Raw genomic sequence first — 19987 nt, 5'->3', positions numbered from 1 at the left:
TCACCCTGTCACCTGAAAAGGCCGACCTCCACCTGGCCACATCCTCCTTTCAGGTAGTTGTAGGGAGCAATAAGGTCTCCCCTGGGCATCCTTTCTCCAGGAGAAACACCCCCAGCTTCCTCAGCTATTCCTCATATGATTTATGCTTCAGACTCTTGAACAGCCCTGTTGCCCTTCTCTAGACTTGCTCCAGCACCTCGATATCTTTCCTGTAGTGAGGGGCCCTGAACTGGCCCCTGATTTGAGGTAAATCCTCACCAGTGCCAAGCACAGAAGGATGATTCCTCCCCTGAACCTGCTCTCCACGCTATTGCCAACACAGGCCAGGGTGCCATTGGCCTTCCTGGACACCTGGACACACTGCTGGCTCATGTTCACATGCTGTCGACCAGCACTCTCACACATCCCCCTTCTCCCCACCCCCTGTCCTTTTTCTCCTGGCAGCTTTCCAGGCACTCTGCCCCAGCCTGTAGTGCTGCTTGGGGTTGTTGTGACCCAAGGGCAAGACCCAGACAGTACTTGGCCTTGTTGAATCAGTAAGATTACAGTGCCAATGACAAAGTTCAAAAACATCTGAAATATTTTCAGTTTTAATAACCAGAAAGTTGACAAATATATTTGTTTATAAGAGCACATGATGGAACAGCAAATCATAAATAATTATTAAGAACTGAATTACCACTTTAACATTTTTTTTAATTCTCAATTTAATTGTGAAAGTATTTTTATTTTGTTCTCCACCTTAAAAAAAGAAATTTTATTTTGTGTTAAATATTCCACTCTGAAATGTAAAAAAAAAAAACCCCAAACAACAAAATCCCTGAATCCAAGAAACACAATTGTTTTATTCCAGTTGTTCTTGAACTTCGTCCAGGTTCTTCAAAATGAGTGAAATGGTCAATTTGACCGCAGACAATTCTGCAAGTTTCTCAGCATTTGAATAAACAAACTGACAGTGGATTGTGGGGGTGTTCGGTGGTTTTTTTTCCTTTGACTTATCTTACTTATGTTTTCTAAAGATGATTTCTGGATTTTTTAAATTATAAAGAAATAAAACTTTTTAATTTCTTCATTATCTTTTAACAAAATATTTCAATATGTTTAAGCCCATGGAATTACTTTGTGACATGGTATCCTGCTTTAAACAGAAAAGAAATCTGAGGTGTAGGTAGGATCATGACACCATTTTTTTTAATAATAAGCTTTGGAAGAGGGCAACAAAGCAAAACTTAATTTCTAGAAAGCTTTCAGAGAAGTTAATGAAAAACCTGCTCTGATCGGGGAAAAAAAAAAAAAAAAAAAGGAAAAGAAAATCCAGCACAATCATCTCTTTTTAAAGTGCTAAACTTAAGTGAAGACGTTGACAAGCAAGTCGCAGCAGTACCTGCCTTAGGTACTGAGAGGGAGACCCAAGCCTTCCAGATACCCTACAGACACAGACCCTGCCGCCCTTTCGGGATCATCCCCACAGCCCTATGCCAGCAAGGTGCACTTGCATACGTGTGCGCATCACAGTGATTCTGTTCTCAGACGAACATCCACGCCTCGCCGCAACAGTTCATTCGGACCAGACATGGGGGCAGGAAAAGGGATGAAGTAAACCTAACAGCAGGTACGGGTTTGTTGCAGTTGAGAATTACACGGGGGGAGATTTTATTCTGCCTCTCCCAGAGGCGCCTACTCTCTGCTGTCAGTCACAGAGCTCGAAACGAACCCTTTCCCCGCTCGCGGGGTGTCCAGGACTGATCCCAGCAAAGGGCGCCCCGGAGCCTCTCCAAGGCGAGGATCAGCGGGGCAGAGAGAGGCGAAGGGAGCCCGAGGGGCCCGGCGGCCGCTGCTCCCCCCCGGGCGAGCTCCAGGAGTGGCGGCCCCCCCGCAGCAGTGCCAGCCCGGCCCGGCCCGGCCGCCGCAGCTGCGGTGAGTCAGTGGGCACCAGGGCACCGCTCCCGGCAGCTGCATCCCGCCCGCCGAGCATCCTCCAGCGGAGGAGGCGCCGGCTCCGCGCACTGCCCTCCCTCTGCCGCGGCCGGCGGGGACCCACAGCGGCCCCGCTGGAGACCCCTCCGGAGCGGCCACCACTTACCTTGACGCTGGAGCTGCTGGTCTGGGTCTCCGCCTCGACGCTGCAGCAGTGGGGCGTCCTGGACCGGGCGGAGGCGCCTCCGGACTCCCTGCGCTCCTTGCGGCGGGGAGCGGCGGAGGGCGGCGGCTGCCGGCTCTGGTAAGCGAGGACGGAGGGAATGGAGTCGGCTGCGTCTGTCTTGACGAAGAGGCCGTGCAGGGTGGCGGTGCCCTGCGAGATGGTGGTGGTCTGGTGGGGGGAGTTGGACTCCTCCGAGTCCCGGCAGTAAATCACACCGCTATGCGAGACGTGGATGCTAGGGGCGCAGCCCATCCCTTCCCTTCCCCACCCACCCCGCCCCGCTGCACCGTCGGCCCGCTCCGCTCCGCTCCACTCGCACCTGCCGCCCGCCCGCCCGGGCTGCGGGGCCGCCGCCCCTGCGCCGCGCACCCCGCGCCGGCAGCACCGGCGCCTCCCCCCGCCAGCGCTGCCCCGGCCGCTCCCGCCCCTCCGGCGCCTCCCCGGCACCCCCGCCCGGCTCTCCGCGCCGCCTCCAGGGATCCCAGACCCGCTAAGCCCCTTCCCCTCCTCGGCAGCGTCTTACGAAGCGTCTGCGGCCACCGAGTCTGCACCCAGTCAGGGGGGAAGAGGAGGGGGAGGAGGACGGGGAGGAGGAGAAGCATCGCCATCGGCGATGCAGCCTTCTCGCGACCCGGGGAGAGAGTCTACTTTCAAGCCTTGGGTATGTACGACATTTCTCTCTCTCTCCCTCTCTCTCTCTCTCTCTCTCTCTCTCCCTCTCTCTCTCTCTCTCTCTCTCTCTCTCTCAAAACTTATTTTGACAGTCAAAATGTGCCTCAGTCATGGGTGAGCAAATGTCAGTTGGTTGGGGGTACTGCAGGGAGCAGTTTGGAGCCACATAGCACTCACTGCAAGTTAGGAAAAAAGGCCACAATTGTTCTACAACTCTTAATGCTGTTTTTCAATTAAGCCAATATTCAGTGACACAAGTTGCCATTTTACCCTAGATGTCTGATAGCTGCCAATCCCTGTTTTCAGTCCCTGGGGAGATAATCAAGCAAAATATTTAATGCTGCAGAGACTTACACACCTTCTTAGCTTTCCACAGTGAATAGTTTCATTGACCTCAGTGAAACTATGTAGGAGGTGTAAATCTAAACATGTGGGGTTTAAGTCTTTGCAAGATTTTAGTTTAAATCTCTCTGTTTTCAATGGCACATAATAAATCCTTCAGGAATTGGTAATGTCATCCAAGCAGTACGCTGCCTGCCTAAGAAAGTATTTTATCTAACACTCGGTTACCAATGAACACTTGTGTATACACCTTTTCTTCCTCTTGGAGTGTTAGCTGATGTGTGATTGCTGTTTCTCCACCTCGTTTTTAATGAGTGATGTAAAAATACTAGAAATGTGAAGCATGGTTGGTGCAAGGTTTGTAATGTTGAATGACAAAGTGGTTTGAACATGTTATTTGTGCTCCTAATGCTCCTGAAGTGCTTTCATGGATTAGATATGAGTTTATTCAGAAGTTTCACAGCTAAAATGCCTCAGTTTAGAGAGACTTTAAGCATTTACACTGTCTCTGCTGATCTAGTTCATGGGTCATTGCAATTATGGAAATATAGACTGGCACTCAGCCATTAAGAAACTAGACTGAGATCACCAACCTGTTTGACATAGTATTTTACCTTTTCCAGTTACCACAGAGAGCCCCTGTTGCCCTGGTAATCAAATTTCTCTAAGTAATTATTTTCCCTGCTAGTTGTCAATGTTCACAAATCAAGTTGTGGCTCACATCCTGCACGTGTTTGCATGTTTGCCTGCTGCCACACTGCTCTGCTGGTGGCTGTCTTTGAGGACCACTTTGAAGGCAGGCTCAGTGTAAGTAAAATGAAGCAGACTGTGCTTCATCACCCAACCATGCAGCCTTTCTTGCTGCTCAGTCTGCAGTTCTGGATGAGACCTCACAGTCTCTCAGAGCATAATGCACCTAGTTGGAGATGAATGTGTCCTAAAAGCTCATTTAATAACAAAGACACTTGTGTGTATTCCTTGCAATATTTTCAAGTCTCTCTTCTTTTCTACTACTGGTTGGGAAATTAAAGTTAGGGATTTGAGTTACCTGCTGAAGACTACATCTGAGATTTGCACCGGAATGCCACTCAAACCCCATACGCTAGTGTAAACAATGTTCCCCAAAAGATATCTAAGAGTTGTTGACTATATAGTTTGAGACTTTGTTCATGGGAATTTAACCACCCTGGGAATCAACAGCATTTAGAATTTTAGTAAAGGATGTGAACATAAATCATATTTTGACTTTGCAGACAGAGCTTGGTGAAAATGTTGTCACACCCTAAACTGTGTTGCTGGCTATTCACAGCCCATTTTTCTGAACTGATATCAGTTATCAGATATTTCATCAGTCACTCCATACCCAGGTTTCCTCAACATCCCAGTATTCCAGTTTCTGCCCTGTTCCTACTGAATTCTGTGACAACTTTGCAATTGATTTCAGACAGCATTGCAGGTATCTGCCCATTCTCACATGCATTTCCCTTGCTTAGGTATAACATTTGAGTTGATGTCAGAAAATAAGTTGTAGGAATAAGAAGTCACAACTCTGGAGAAGCTTTGCTAAATGCAGTCCTCAAGTAGCTCTCCCTGTACTGTTTGTTTTAGGGTAATGGGCATCACTAAAGAAGATGAGCTTGCCTGTGCAAAGTGCCAGAGCGCTTGAGAAGGCTGCAGGATGGGGAACTGTGCAGACTGCTGAAAAGCAACAGAAGAGTGGGTAGAGTAACAATGCTTTGCCTGACATCAGAATCACAGGATGGCTGAGTTTGGAAGGGTTATCCAGCCCAACTCTCACTGCACAAGAAGGGCCACCTCAATTGTTTTGCTCGGGATGGGCATATCTGGATGTTTTTTTAATATCTCCAAGGATGAAGACCACCCCTCTGGACTAACTATTCCAGTGCTCAGTCACCTTCACAGTTCCCTGATGATGTTCAGAGAAAACCTCCCATGTTCCAAATTGTTCCATGTCCATTGCCTCTGGACCTCTCACTCGGCACCACTGAAAAAAAGGCTGGCTCTGTCCTCTTTGCACCTTTCCTTCAGTTAAACATTGATGAGATATGCTCTGAGTCTTCTCCAGGCTGAGCAATCCCAACTCTCCCAGTCTCTCCTCAGAAACAGGGGGCTCAGAAGGAGCTTAGAGAGACAGAACAAACAAGTGACTGACGATTAGTGTGAGCAGAAACAGAAGTGGAACTGAGTGAGTGGGTGCAGAGGAGAAGGATGGCTGTCTCTTGCTGAAGTAGGAACTGAAGAAATGGAAAGTTAAAGATTATTTTTCCTAACATTAGTACTCTTCCTGCATCTTGCCTGTGAGAAGACAACCATGAACTTACTGAACAAGGAGAAAGAGGAAATATTTAAAACACATGCATGCACACTTGCACCGCCTCTTGTAGCACACTCAAGTCATGCTCCTGCAGTCATCTTGCTGCAGGATGCTTTGACAGATGTCCACTAAAGCAGAAGGCTTTACTGTGAGCAGCACGTGCTAATTCAACCAATGACTTACACAAGGAACAGTTGATGTAGTGCCCTCAGAAATGCATATTTAGTATGGCCCTAGAATGAAGTCAGTACATCCAGACACTGGAAAATATTCACATGTATCAGTTTTTCCACTACTAAAGAGTGTTCACTGGCTTTAACTGCAATTTTATAAATCCTAACAAATTTTATGCTCACAGGAAACCAATTTCTTACACATGACTAATTTCAGCATGATGAATTTAAGCATATGACTGATTGTGGAATGTGGCAGTGGAAACCTGAAGCATCTTGTATGTTTTTTTCTAGCACAAAACAGTGGGTATACATTCTCTATGGTGTTTACACCTGCAAATCCCTCCAAAACAAGGAATATATGCTCCTCCAAACTTTATATCCCTTCCAAAGCCAGGCATAGGTTTCTCTCTGACCTCAATATTAAGTCTTTATGCTACGAGTAGATTGCTAAGTTTATGTTGGCATTATTGGAAGTAACATCTCTAAATCCCAGTTCATTGCAGTAAGAATATACGACTTCAGAGGTTGCATTTTACAGAGACATGAAAATCTGGTACTTGACAACCAGCTATAGACGACAGTTACCTCTATTCATGGTTCATTTACTGTAAAACCAGTTTAAGAATGTATAAATAAGCCTGTACCAAAAGAAAAAAAAAAAATCACTAGGCTCTTAGGAAACTCAACAGTTAGGAGGCTCAGTCCTTTCGTATTGGTCCAAAAAATTTCTAAACTACAGTAAAAACTAACATGCTGCATACCCAGATTAGAGCAAAGTAAATTATCCAGACTACATGCTGTGTTTTAAGTTAAACTAAATATGAGAAAAATAATAGCCATGACAGCTAGAATAGAATTCTTCTCTACATACCTCTGTTTTGTTAAAAAATCCCCACCTTTACAGTATTTGATAATTTATATTATACAATGTTAATCTCATGCTTTTACTCATCAAAAATACAATTAATGATAGCACTTGCAAAACAAAAAGATATTAAATACAGATGGTGAAGGTTATTTCTTTTGCCTGAGAAAGAGCAAAATGTGTTTTTCAGTTCACAAATCCAATGACTCCCTAAACAATGAAATAAAGAGCAACATCACTGAAAGCAACGACCTTTCTCCAGCTCAACCAAAACCATCCTATTTTCTTAATTCCTGCCCAAAACTTTCATTTCATAACTTTGAAAAATCACTTGTTGCAGCAAAACTGTTTTAATTTACCATGGGCTTGTTACACTGTGTCTGTGAGTGCTACAAATAACAGTTTCCTATTAGCAACGTCCTACAATAAGATACCATCAGGTAGGAATTGTTCAGTCAGAATGAGTTTGCTGGGATTGATTGCTAAACTCACTATAGGACTTGCCTTTGGCCTTCCTTTAACACTCAGATTATGACTGGCTTGGACAATGCCAGTTATCTCAGTTTTCCCCAAAAGTTTATAAAATCCTTTACATTATTTTGCAAGTGGGGAAACTGACTCATGGAGAAGCTTGTTTCAAGGGAGCAAAGCTGAAGAGGGAACTCAGTCTGGTTCCCTTTCCATGAGCAGCCCTTGCCACTGAAAATGTTGTGAGGCACAAACTGTGCTGAGAGTGCACAGAGAGGCAGGAGGCCTTCATTCACTCTCTACCTTCTCCACCCCTTTGTGTGTGAGCAAGGAAGAGCATTGGTTCCTGCTCTCCTCTGTTGACACTGTTTCTCCCTCTCTAAGGGTAGGGGAAGATGCAGTCCTGGGCTTTTGCTCCTCACTGCTGACAAGTGATGAGCTGCCCCAGGGATGAAGATTCCCTCCTGGGGATGGACACCTGCAGTTATTTTCTTTAGAATGGGCCAAGCTGGTATTGTTCTTAGTATCAATGTTATATTGAGAGACACAGTATACCTTTATTACACTGCTTTGAAGAAGAAGAGTAACGTATAGAAATACATAGCAACAACAGTCTTCAGCCACCAGCAGTAGCAATTGGTATTAGCATTATTACCCTGGAGGAGCTTAACTTTTCACAGCACAGTGGTCAGACACTTCTAGTTACAAGCAAATTTTCTAGGACAATAGTGATTACATTTAAAAGGCTGAGGCTGCTGCTCTCCAGCAAACCCTTTGGTTTGGATGGAATCAAGTACTTCACAGTGCTCAAAGTTAAGAAAAGCAACTGCAGCTCTCCTGCCAGCACTGAACAGTCCCCATAGCAGCACTTCAGTGGTCGTTTCCTTACTTTTCACTCTTTATTACTTTAAGGACACAACTCTGCTCCCTTGATTGATTCTACTCCGGGAATATTTGAAATATCTACGCAGCAAATCCCTCTCGAGTTGTCACCGCATCAACGGGAAGGATGACCCTTGGGCTCTGGGGCTCCGGCCACTGCTGAGCACAGCTCCTGCCAAGCCGAGCCGCGCTGAGCGGGGCCAGGCAGACGCCGCGGCGGCACTGGCCATAAGACACATCCCTTCTGATCCCGCCGCGCCGCCCGCAGCGTGTCAGCACCCGACGCCACCGTGCCCCGGCTTCGGGCGCCCCGGAGCAGGGGTCAGCCCCGGGGATAGCCCCTCCACCCCCTGACCCACCTGGCTTCCCCTTACCTTCCTCCCCGGCCCGTTCATCCTCCGAGGAGCGGAGGGGAGCAGAGCCGGCGCTCCGTGCCGGCTGCCCAGGTGAGAGGGGCGGGCGTCGCCGCCACCGCCTTCCCCGGGGCTGACCCGCCTTCCGGAGCTCCTGCGCCCGCCCGGCCCTGCTTTGCTGGAAGCGCTCCAGGAAGATGAGTTTCGCCACCGAGGCTCCAGTAGGGAAGGAGCGCCAAAGGCTTTCCCGAGTTATCCTGGCCACCCGGCGCATCCCTTCGCCCTGTACATATCATTGTTTGTCCTGATCGGGAACATTTAGTAATGGGGGAAAGCTCTCGGAAAAGTCCGAGAACAAAAGTCCGGCGAACAAAGTGCTCTGAGCCTGGCATGGTTCTGTATGCTAAGAGTTACACAGCCTTTGGGAGATAGCGGAGCTGATAGCCTGTTGCTAGTGCTTTGCAGGATCCTCCTGTAAAATCCAGCCCCTCGGTCGAGGAGAGGGGAGACAAACTGCCTGGAGTTGAGAGAGAGCAGCATGACCATGATCTGGAGCAAATCTCAACTGCCAGATGTGGGACCAAAAACATACTTCAAGCAGTTTATTTTCATCTTTGAGATATTGTATTTTACAGCAAGTACCATGTAGGTGGAAAACATCATCTTGGGAATGACATCTTTGCACTTGTCCTGATGCTCTCATTTTGGTACTCTTTCCCTCATGTCTTAAAAACAGCTAATGGCTGTTTTCCCTTTTGCAGTATTGCCATTTCTGCTGAGTTCATTAATATTGTCAACGCTCTGTAGTGGTATGCAAGGCCTCAATGAGGGAACTCCACAGGATATTCAGATAACACCGCAAAAAGCAATCCCTACTCAGAAAAAGTCAAAGGCTTGCACATAAGGCAGTGGAGAGCACGTGAATGTCACAAAAGCAAAGCAACATTAAAGATGACTAGGAGCTGTGCGATAAGTGGTGGTCAAGTCACAACAACTGTCTAGCCAAAACCACAAAAAATCCCCCCCAACCACAACACAGAATAAACTCAACACACTGAACCTGTACAGAAAATTAGTTCTAGAGAGGAGAAGCAGAACCAGTGTGGGTTAGCAAGTTATGTCAGATTGAGGCTAGGGACTGTGAAGAGCTGCCCTACTTCTAGGGGAAAAGACACACAGTCAGCAAATACAATCCTTGAGCTCCCCAGAAACCCTAGACTATGCATATATGGAAATGTCCTCAAAAGCAGGTCAGAACCCCCCCCCTCCCCTTCTGTGGCTGTACCTCTGCAAGAGCTATTGTCAGGGAGCTCATGTCCTTGGCCCTCTCTCAAAGGTCCTGGTCCTGCAAGGATGAGAGGTTTGCTACAGCCTCAGCTGCACACACCCATGTTCTTGGATACATGGGACTGCAGCCCAGGTGTCAACCAGCCAGCTGGAAATCTCAGAATCAGCTTTGCCCAGTAATTTCAAATGATTGTCAGAGAAGCAAGCATCACAGTCTGCTCTGGGACCCTGCTTTCCCCAGGTGGACAAATTAGGTACTATTAATTACTTCTGCCATGCTGTGCAGCCATGCTGTCTTTGCAACAGAGACCCAGCAGAAGGAAGAAGGATCTTACCCAAAAACAGCATCACAATCAGGGCAGGGTGCTCATCTGGACGCAGGGGCTCAACAGTGCCCACAGCACTACGTTTTGGATATAGCAAGGTAGAATTTTTGTAGTTTCCTCACAGTCCTTTCCCTGCATTTCTCATTCATTAATTTTTTTAATCTAGTCCTCACATGCTAGCTTGGATCTAATCTCTCTTCAGGTTTTCAGGTCATCACGAGGACAAACAGAAAAAAAAATCATTGACAAGTGATGTTAGAGGCTGAGGCAAATACATATCTAACAACAGTCTCTGGTAGAGCACAGCTGGATGAAGACACTGCCTGACAGAGATTTGTCATGTGATATGTACTCAAAAAAGTATTGCTTGTGGCACTGGCTAAGAAACAATAATTTTTCAGAGAGGAAGTATCATTCAATAATAGTAATAATAATAATAATAACGTTAATAAATAATAGTAACAATAGTAATAGATTTTCATTCCTGAACAATTCACTGCCATTTTATATAAAAGATAAAATTGACAAAGCTGTGGGATTTATAGCTGCATTTCAGTGCCTGATTCTTGGACACACATTGTACTGCCAGGCTTTTCCACTGCTTAGCGCTGTCTCAAAAGCTTTCAGAGGAAATGAAGGGCTGATTTGATCCTGTACTGCCACATCTCCATAGACTTTCTGACCAAAAACAACAACAACAAAAAAGCATGAAATTGTTGAATCACTCTGAGTCCTACTTCTTGAGCCTGACCTGCAGAAACAAGGGGATGGAATGGAATGGTCGCACTTCAGAGTAAGGGTTCTCCGTTCAAAGTTTTTCCAGCAGACTTCAGAGAGTGCTGATAGCATTTGACTTTGATGGGACTGCTAGCATGAGTAAAAGACTCCAGGAGCCTTCATCAATCCTCTTATCTATAGGCTTCAGAGTGTATCAATTATTTAATTTACCCTAGTTAATCTTTTACAGTGTAATCTTTGTATGCAGTCAATGCCATAATATTTTAAGTACATATCAGCTGATGCTATAAATTGCATCAGTTGATATGTACAGTAGCTTCTTGTCTTGCCTTGGAGTGGTTCATTGGCTGACAGACAAACAATTTATTGTTGATGTGTCCTCAACTGACGGTCTGATGGGATTATTTTATGTTCTTATGAAGTAAATAAAAAGTAATTAAATATAAAATTAGGATAAAAATAGCACAGCAAAATTTGTAAACTACAATCCAGAAAGCCTCAAACATCACATGAGGCAAATACTCATGTGGGGTATCACTCCTATCCAGACTTACTGCAAACCAGAAGAGAACACTATACAACACTGTGAAGAAGAGCTATAGATACTGAAAACCCAATTCAAGGAGCCAGTCTAGCAGAATTAAGCATTCTAAGCTATTTTTGTCTAGAATAGGGAACATACACTTCACCATGTATTTCAGATGAGATTTGCTTGCTCTCAAGTATATTTAGGACACGTAATGACAGGTCTTTTTCTCAGTGAAGTTCACATGAAGACAATGTTTTGTTCTACCACTATCCAGTACAAAGCTTTTATGGACCATATGGTCCACTCCTGACTCTGTAATAAACTGTGCCACTAGGAGAATCAGAGGAAGGAAACATTCTCTAATTCAGAAAATTAATTTCAGAAAATCTAATTTCAGTTGAAAGAAACCCAGTAAATTCCTGACTTGTACTGCTGTGTTCTTCAAAAAATAAGGCATTGCAGAGCAAACTCATGTTAAAAGTAGCATAAAATAAAAATTTTCTCCAGCTCAAGCAAAGTTCTTGACACTTTTTACTGTCTCCCACAAACAAACAGTAACTAATAACTTTGGGAATTTGCTGTTGAGTATTCACTGACATAAATTTTGCTATGAAATAGTATTAGCAGTATTCATCTTAGCCATTGTAGGGAAATTCTTCTTCTCATCTTGGCAGGCTGCATACTTACTGAAGATACTTCTATCCTGGAAAGACATGAGCATGGCTTTCAAGAGCTACAAATACTTGGCAGAATCCTGTTACTTGGATGGAGCACAAAAAAAGAAAGCAGCATGAATCATTCTGTGCCTATAATCTCTCAGGGTAATGCTTCAAACACTCAAATGTGAATTCCACTATTTTAGAGCATTCCACAGCAGGACTGTGTTGTAAGAAATCCTTTGTCAAAGATGATGATTACGTCACAGATTGTGTACTTGTGTGACATCCATGCATGGATGGACAGGCCCAGGGCTCATGCCAAGATAACTATGATGAATACAAACTTCATGTGAGTCACTGACATTTTTAAAACTCATTAGTTCTGGGACAAAAGACAATATGCCTGTGCAAAACATGTTAATACAATGTGTACAGAGGAATGCTTTGGCACCCACTAGAATACAAATATTTTAACAGGTGCATTTGAAACGTCTCCAGTATTATTGCTCTAAGAAACCACTACCCAGCCCATTGTACAGAAATAATCTGATTTTTTGATCTCTTTGCAATAATGCGATGATCTTGCACAAACACAGTCACTTCTGAACAACTACTGAGACAGACGCAGCAGAAGAATCCTTTCCCTTCCATGTTATAATGTCTAACCCAGAGCCATTCCACCAAAGAATGGTATTCAGATGTGAAAGTCATGGCTATCTACAAACAGACTCAATTTAGAAAGTTCAGCCCTCTTCTTGGCATTTTGCTTTCTATTATACATATGGATGAACTAGTGTAAACACACACAAGAAAGAGTTACTCTAGGAATGGCTGAAGTGAATTAATTTTAGAAATATCATGAAGATTTTCTAGTCCAGCAGCTGGCAGAAAAAAAAGTCACTGAACCATTCTACTTCATGTCACATTAAAATTGTATATCCTTTATATATATTTGTCTCAATGGTGTCTACAAAGTTAGCTGTAATTACATCAGGCTTGGAGAAAAACAATTTCCAGAGCTGAGGAATTGAAGAGCAGCAACACTTAAAAAAATCATAAAGAGCATAATAAAATATACTGGTTTTTGAAGGATCTGGTGGCAGAGCTATACATTCTTTTCTGATCTGCATGGTGCTGTCTTTAGTACAACAGCTGCAATCTGTTTATTTCCACAAGCAACAAAGATAATTTGTGTTGCCCTCCAAGAAGCATCCAAGAGTCTTCGCTACAGCTTAGTCTCTCTTTCCAGCTGTGGTAGTAGGTGTGTTAAAATTATATCTGCACAAAGGGCAGAGAAGTCTTTTGCACATGGCAAAACCACCACAGGCTGTGGTGGGTTCAACATATAATGCTGGGAGAGCAGCAACAAAGAGGTGCAGTGACCCCATGCACAGCAGCTTGGTGCCTCTATCCTGAAAGCAGTCTGAAATTGATAAAACTGGGGGACATGAGTCATTGAACGGCTTGCTGCATATCAACAGTTCTACTCACAAAGTGGCAACATGATTATCTGCAAGCCAAGGACTCCCAGTCTGGTTACAGCCTGCAGCTCATCCAGACTGTATACTTCAGAGGGATATGGATAAATTGCTGGAGTGGTGGTAACCAGATCCTCCCTATCTTCCCGTGTGCTTTGCCATGGTGCTGGGTTGCTGTACATGCTTGGCATGGCTGTGTAGTAGGGGGATGTATCTGCTTCCTTCTTGGGAAGATGTCTGAGCACACTGGGCTCAGCCTCTAGGAGGCACAGACTGACTGACTGATTTGCTTACAGGCCCCTGAGGCTGGAAAATTACACCACACAGACTATGAGGTCTCCAGAAGCAAAGCACTATCTGCCAAAGTCACAAAGGCAAAGGCACTACTCAGTTGAGTGACAACTTCTGATGCAAGGACAAAGAGTATGAAAGCTGGCACTCTTCCTCAACTCGTTTCTGGTAACAGAATGAGCACATGAGATTGCAGGTCAGAGGGCAGTCCTACCTACTTGAGAACATCATCTTCTAGAAAAATCTAGGATGCAAGACCATTTGCAACAGTATACAACTATTTGCAACTTGTTTGCTGACCCAGGCTATTTTCACCCACAACTCAGGTAAAATATTCTTTATTTGCAGTCAGAAATCACTGTGTGCAATGTTTTCAGGCTCATATCAATAAACCAAGTTCAAATCCATTTTCAAATCTGACCTTTAAAATGACATAATGGATTTCTCAGTGCATTGTATGAAAGTGATTATTTTTCCATAGTGGGTAATTTCAGATAATAATGAATACCACAACTTCAGCTAAAGAAAGAAACAAGCTCCAGGAAAAAAATCATGCTGCCTTAGACTTATGACAGTACCTGTTAATTTTCATTAAAATGTGCTTTTGCAGAGACTATTCTGCCTCAGTTTCCCTTCAAACTTCCAAATTAATCTCATTACTTCTCTCTTCCCTGTATCTTTTTCCTCTTCTCTCTTTGAGCATTTTCTCTCTTGCAGTTTTTGCCCTTTTGCCCTATCTGTCTGCAGGGACACACCTTGGCTTTCCATTCCAAATAATAATTTTCCTGAGAAATAACAGTTTTTCAAACTACTGCCTTCCGTCTCTATCTTCCTCTCACCTCCAAGATTGTGGACTATGCTGTTTGCTTTATCTACCTAATTTTCCTGTAATTAAGTGGTGATCCCTTAAATCAGGTTTCTTCTTTATGCTTTCTCCCTATTCCATCAAACAGTTCTTTTAAAGGCTGATGATGTTCCCATGTCTCCGAGTCGCCCATACTGCTGGTACAGTAAATTGTGATAGTGATCTTTCACTCACAGGGCAATCACAATTGCTCAGTTGTCTGAGCTCAACCAGTATGTGATTCCTGGAGAGTATGAAAGAGTCTACACACAAAGTTCTCAAAGTCACAACAACAGCTCCCACCTGTTGGAGGTTTTTAACAGAGGATGGTGACATTACATAGCACAGTGAAATGTACTTACAGGAAGAACTGCAACACTCATCATGCATGAGGCTCATGCAAGTTCTGTATATTTACTTAGGCTTTTTAGTATGGGTGACAATGTGAATAGTTTTAGGACATGGAATATCTCCTCGCATGGGAAACAGAAGTTGGCAAGTTTGGAGAAGACAAATATGCTTATGTCTGGTAGTGGACAGAGGAGGGCATGAACCAAGTACTACAAGTTTCCCTATCCTGAAGTGGTCCTCGATTCTACCACATCTATTTTAATCACCTGGAAGCCGTTGTTTAATGCTGAATTTACATTTGTGGAGTAGTAAGTCATGTTTGGCCATGATGTGAGGAGCTACACAGTGAGACTATTTGTGCTGTGCTGACAAACGCCATTAAAATAACGTCAAGGTGATGAAGTACTAACTTGTTCAGCAAGAACCTCTCACCTTGCAGAAGCTCTAAATAAAGAGACAGAGGGAAAACAAGCAAGCAAACAAACCAGCCAAAGCAAGCAGGAACTTGAGAATTAAAGCCACGGCTAGCTCCACAGAAGCCAAAAATCTCTGAAACGATTATTTATAAATTCCCGGTAATATTGCTATCAGGGCACCCTCTGGTGGCTGAGAATAAACAGTTCTAGAGATGGAAATGCGATCCTACAGGGAAAAACTGAGCAGAAGACGTACTGTCTCATTGACTTTGTTCGGACAATTAATCACTATATGCCTGTTTTCATTTGGAAGACAGGGAAATAACTCAACATTCAAACCAATTTCATTATTTATCTTTTGGCACTGTGTTCCCAGCATTTCCTTAATTTTCATGTCATCTGACTGGTTACAGACTTCTGTTCATTTAAAACCATTCTACCAATTTGTTGTAAATTACTTTTCTTTGGAATGGGAGATTAGAATCAAATGAAAAATAATAAGAGAGAATAGTGCTACAGAGGAAGATATGATGGGAACAGAAGTAAAATCTGAACTGATTTCCAATACCTGTGGCATCAAGGTATAATTTAACTTAATTGCAGAAACATACTGGGTTTTTTTGGTTTAAAGACCAGGCCATTCACTATTTTGCACTTGTATTTTACCTGTAAAAAGAATTGAGTCTGGTCTAATCTGTAGTGATCATACATCACAGCTTTAGAGTACCATACTTTTCAGGAAAAATGTAATTTTACATATGCACAGAATATGCTTCATGTTGTCTCTTTTCCACAATAATTTTACTTACAGTCTGTTATCAGCTGCGTTCAATGTGTAAGAAGTGCACACTACTAAAAATATGGTTCTACAATTATTAATTAGTCTTACTATTAAAAAAAGAATTAAATTCATCCCAGATAGCATGAGAACTCTTATTCATATGGAAATTTCCTACAGAAATTTCTAGATCCACCAGACACTACTTCTGGAGACTTTGTCTTAGTAAAGGCACTTGTAGTTAGGAAGAGTTGAACTGGTTCTGCCAGACAGAAGTTAAGATCTTGTACTCTTTTATGTCACTACAGCTTACATAACTGAGCTTCCCACACCAGGGAAAAAATTAATGAGTATATTGTTGTTGTTCCTATGGAAAATAAATATGTTCTCAGGCTTATGGATGGAGAAGAGAAAATGGAAAATATGTAGATGAAAAACATGGAAGACAATAATTCTCCCAAATAATTAAAAAATCCAACCTGGAAGGTGGAGATCTAAATTCTAGAGTATTTCAGACAGTTCACAACATCTTTTGACCTGTCCTTGCTGAGTCCTGAATACAACCATGATAGTCCACTAAAAATACATATTCCGTCTTAACCAGTCAACTACTGAGGAAAAAATCTTAAGTCAGAACCCAGCAAATATGTCTAGTTACCAATTATCCTATTACTCTCCTTACATACGTGAGAGACATAATTTCTACCTTGATCATGATATGCAGTCAGAGGGGTCATTTAAAATCTTTGGTGGAGCACCTATTTGAGGAATACAAGTAGGAAAAAAAAAAATCTTCATTACAGTTAATTACAGTTAAAATGGATTTGGAAGAGAAACCACTCATATTTTAGAGGCAGCCATGAAAAATGTAATGAGAGTCAGACCCTGATCTGCACTTACCACAGTTGCATTGGTGTAACTCTGCTGCCTTTGAAAGACTTTCTCTCCCTTTATACTTCTCCCAGCGAGATGAGAATCAGGCCTGCAGCCTACTTGCCCACCCTTGCCATGATGATGATGATAACGGTAATGAAAAAATTAATGGACCTGGAGTCAGTATTAAAAATTGCTTGTACCTAATACTAATTTTCCTCATGGCTGTGAAGCCCTCTTTTTGTTGAGAAGAAAAACAGAACAGTTACCAGCTGTTCACATAATGGCTAACACCAATAAGGGAAGACATGCATGTTAATGAACTGGGGGAAGGGAATCAGAAGGGGCACTCATCAGTGTGCAGCTGTAAGTGCAAATCCTTCCTCTGAGTATTTTTGAAATCTGACATCACGTTATGCTGGCAAATAGGCATGAGACAGAAATCAGCCCCAAACAAGGAAAACAGCACTTGCAGAGTCTACTTTCAGCCCTGACCAGGTGAACAGCCTGTCTTTCACCATGCTGTTAACAGTATTAGGACAGGTATTTTCACCACATGTGGCATCTTCTAAAAAATTATTATTGCAGTCACAAATGACCAGTCAAACTGAGATGACCTCACAGGTCCAGCAGAGAATAACAAGCGAAGAAAGACATGTGTGGATTAGAGCTGGTGAGAGAACAATAATGCCCTTTGTTCTGTCTAGTCTGTACATCACACAAACAAGTTGAAGCTTAAAGGCTTGCCTGCATGCAGAGTTGGTCTTCTTTCCAAGTTGATTTAAAATGTGATGTAGTTGTTTCAGTTCAAAAGCCAGCAAAACCCAGTTCTCCCTTATTTTAAACCCTGCTTATTGTCATCAGGTTTGGATCAGAGAAGCACAGACTTTTGCTGAAATATGCCATTTAGCCCAAAGTATTGTCTGCATCTAGGCTTACAGTACTCTTAACTAAGCCACCTCAGTTTTGGGAAAACAGGACAGGAACTGCTCCCAGGTCTCGTAGATGCAACAGACATCAGGCTACCATAGGTGCAAATTCCCTGCTTGTAATTCGCTTCCTCTGAATTTTCTGCAAGCAGTCTGAAGAGGCTTTAGGTCCTTGGAGGACCTCAGCAACTTTATCAGAGTCCTACAGAAGGTACCTTTGTTCAGCTTGTTCACACTTAACGATCTTGGGAGGCTAAATCATCAGAACTGAACAATGTGGCCTGCTTGAAAGAGAAGCCACATCCACAGGTGCCAATCTACAGATCTATGGATTATAATTCTACATAGCCAGAGGTAAAATTGCCAATAAGAAAGGCAGTGTCTAGTGCAAAACACAATAGGTGATGCAAAACTGCATAGCTAGGAGTATCTGATTTACATCTAAATCTACATTTACACACTAAAAATGCCTTTGAGTTTTTAGATGTGTAAACAGGTCTTTACAAAAGGGTTAAGATTTTATGGAGGGATGCTCACTTACTAGGTTTTTATTTCTCAGTAACAGATGTGGCACCGAAATCAGTACTGCAAGTTGTTATATCAACCTCCATATCGGGCTCAGATTGAACAGGAGCTGCCAGGGACACGTTCTCTCCTGTTTAATATGAAGACAGTCTTTTTCTTTTTTCTTTTTTTCTACTATTCTAGCTGTGTTTCTACAAGAAAAATGTATGCTGCACAGCAGTCAGCACTTCTCAGCAGGAAAAACTAAGACCAAGAACACAGAGATATATGAAATCAGAGAAGAAATGGAAAATATGAACAAGAGACATAAATTAGAAAAATAATTTAGAAAAAATCAATTTTCTAGTAAGTTCTACTTAGTCTCACAGAACACACTGAAATGAAATGCAAAACAGGGAGTCCAATTTCATCAAGATGCAAAGGTTGCACTTTATGAAAGCCAGTGGCATTGCATGAATTCATTTAATTCTGAAAAAGTGTTCAGAAAAGTAATTTCAAAAAGTAAAGGTTTCTGTTGCTTTTGCAAATGTCTGTAGCAGCTGTGTCTGAGAGACGGACCATTAACAGGATGAGGTGTATGCTTAAAAAAAGCCCACCCAAACACGTGTTCTGAAACTTACGGTTGAAGGCAGAGAGAGCACTTCAAGAGGCAAACTGATCTGACCTGACCTGACTGACCAGCTGATCCCTACCTAAGTGTTCCAACAACATAGCTAGGTTGCTCCTGTATATGCTTCTTGCAGCACACAACAGCAGCCAGAATAGGGCAGGAAGAAGCTCCTGAACATCTATCCTGGCCGCCTTCTTGGAGGCAGGACCTTGTACAAAACAAGAACTCACTGGGAACAGCTGTCCAGCTTGCTATTATAAACGTGCACTCAGCCTGGAGATTTCATGACACTGACCCATGAAGGGGGAAAGTTTTTCAAATCCAGTAATCTTATGCTGTACATTAGGCTGATTTGTACTTGTTTCTCCCCTCATAGATTTCATAGATAACTGCTTACCATCCTCTTCAACATCATGCCTGCAAACACTGTCCATGCAGTCTTCTTTTTTTTTTAGGACTAACAAATCAAATTCTTTAGCTTGACATCCCAGCCATGTTTTCCAGTCCTCTAGTCATTCTTGCTATGGTCCTCCAGACTACTTCCAGCTTCTGTCACATTCCAAGTTGGTGGTAGGGATAAACAGAAAAAGAGGGTTCTAAAGGCCAAACGAATGCTCAGACTGTTTAGACAAAGCTGTAAATAATCAGGAAAACCATGGCCATTTACTTGAGGAAATCAGCCTTTGCAGAATTTCTAGCACTCTTCCTACATGCAGATCAATGGCTTTCATTCTGTAGAGGCATGAGGGCAGAGGTGTGTAATTCACTCTTCCAATCTGAGGAAACCCAGGTCCCTTGTTCCTCTGATCATCAGCCAGACAGGCAACCGAATTTTCAGCTGTGACTTCAGTTATAAAGGGGGTTGAAGCCACCAGCTTGGTAATAACGTATTCTCTGCACACCTTCATCTGCCTCTGCCTCAGCTCCCAGTAACAGCCCATGCCAGGCCAGAGCAGAAATATTTTCTGCACCTGGGAGATGTTGTGCAGGTGTGCTCCTCTGTGCCATTACTCTGATCATAATCCCCACTGATGTGGCCATGCTGGAAATAAAAGTCTCCACCTTTTGCACTCCTGGTGATAGTGTCGGTGCCTATATAGGAAAGAGGTAATTGTGT

General features: G+C 43.3%; 1 protein-coding gene across 1 annotated transcript in view; it reads right to left on the bottom strand.

Annotated features, from left to right (window-relative positions):
- The window catches only part of PDE8B (phosphodiesterase 8B), a 70636-nt gene extending 67993 nt beyond the window's left edge, over positions 1–2643 (bottom strand). The window contains exon 1 of the mRNA XM_051788098.1: positions 2084–2643. Coding sequence (XP_051644058.1) covers positions 2084–2395 — 312 coding nt within the window. The 5' untranslated portion in view covers positions 2396–2643. The remainder of the gene's footprint in view (positions 1–2083) is intronic.
- Positions 2644–19987: the final 17344 nt, after the last annotated feature.

The sequence above is a fragment of the Manacus candei genome, unplaced genomic scaffold (assembly GCF_025592945.1).
Source record: "Manacus candei isolate 608988 ecotype Guabito, Panama unplaced genomic scaffold, ASM2559294v1 h1tg000024l, whole genome shotgun sequence".
NCBI classification, from domain to species: domain Eukaryota; kingdom Metazoa; phylum Chordata; class Aves; order Passeriformes; family Pipridae; genus Manacus; species Manacus candei.
The sequence above is the reverse complement of the archived record's forward strand: the minus strand, read 5'-3'. Positions and strand labels throughout refer to the sequence as shown.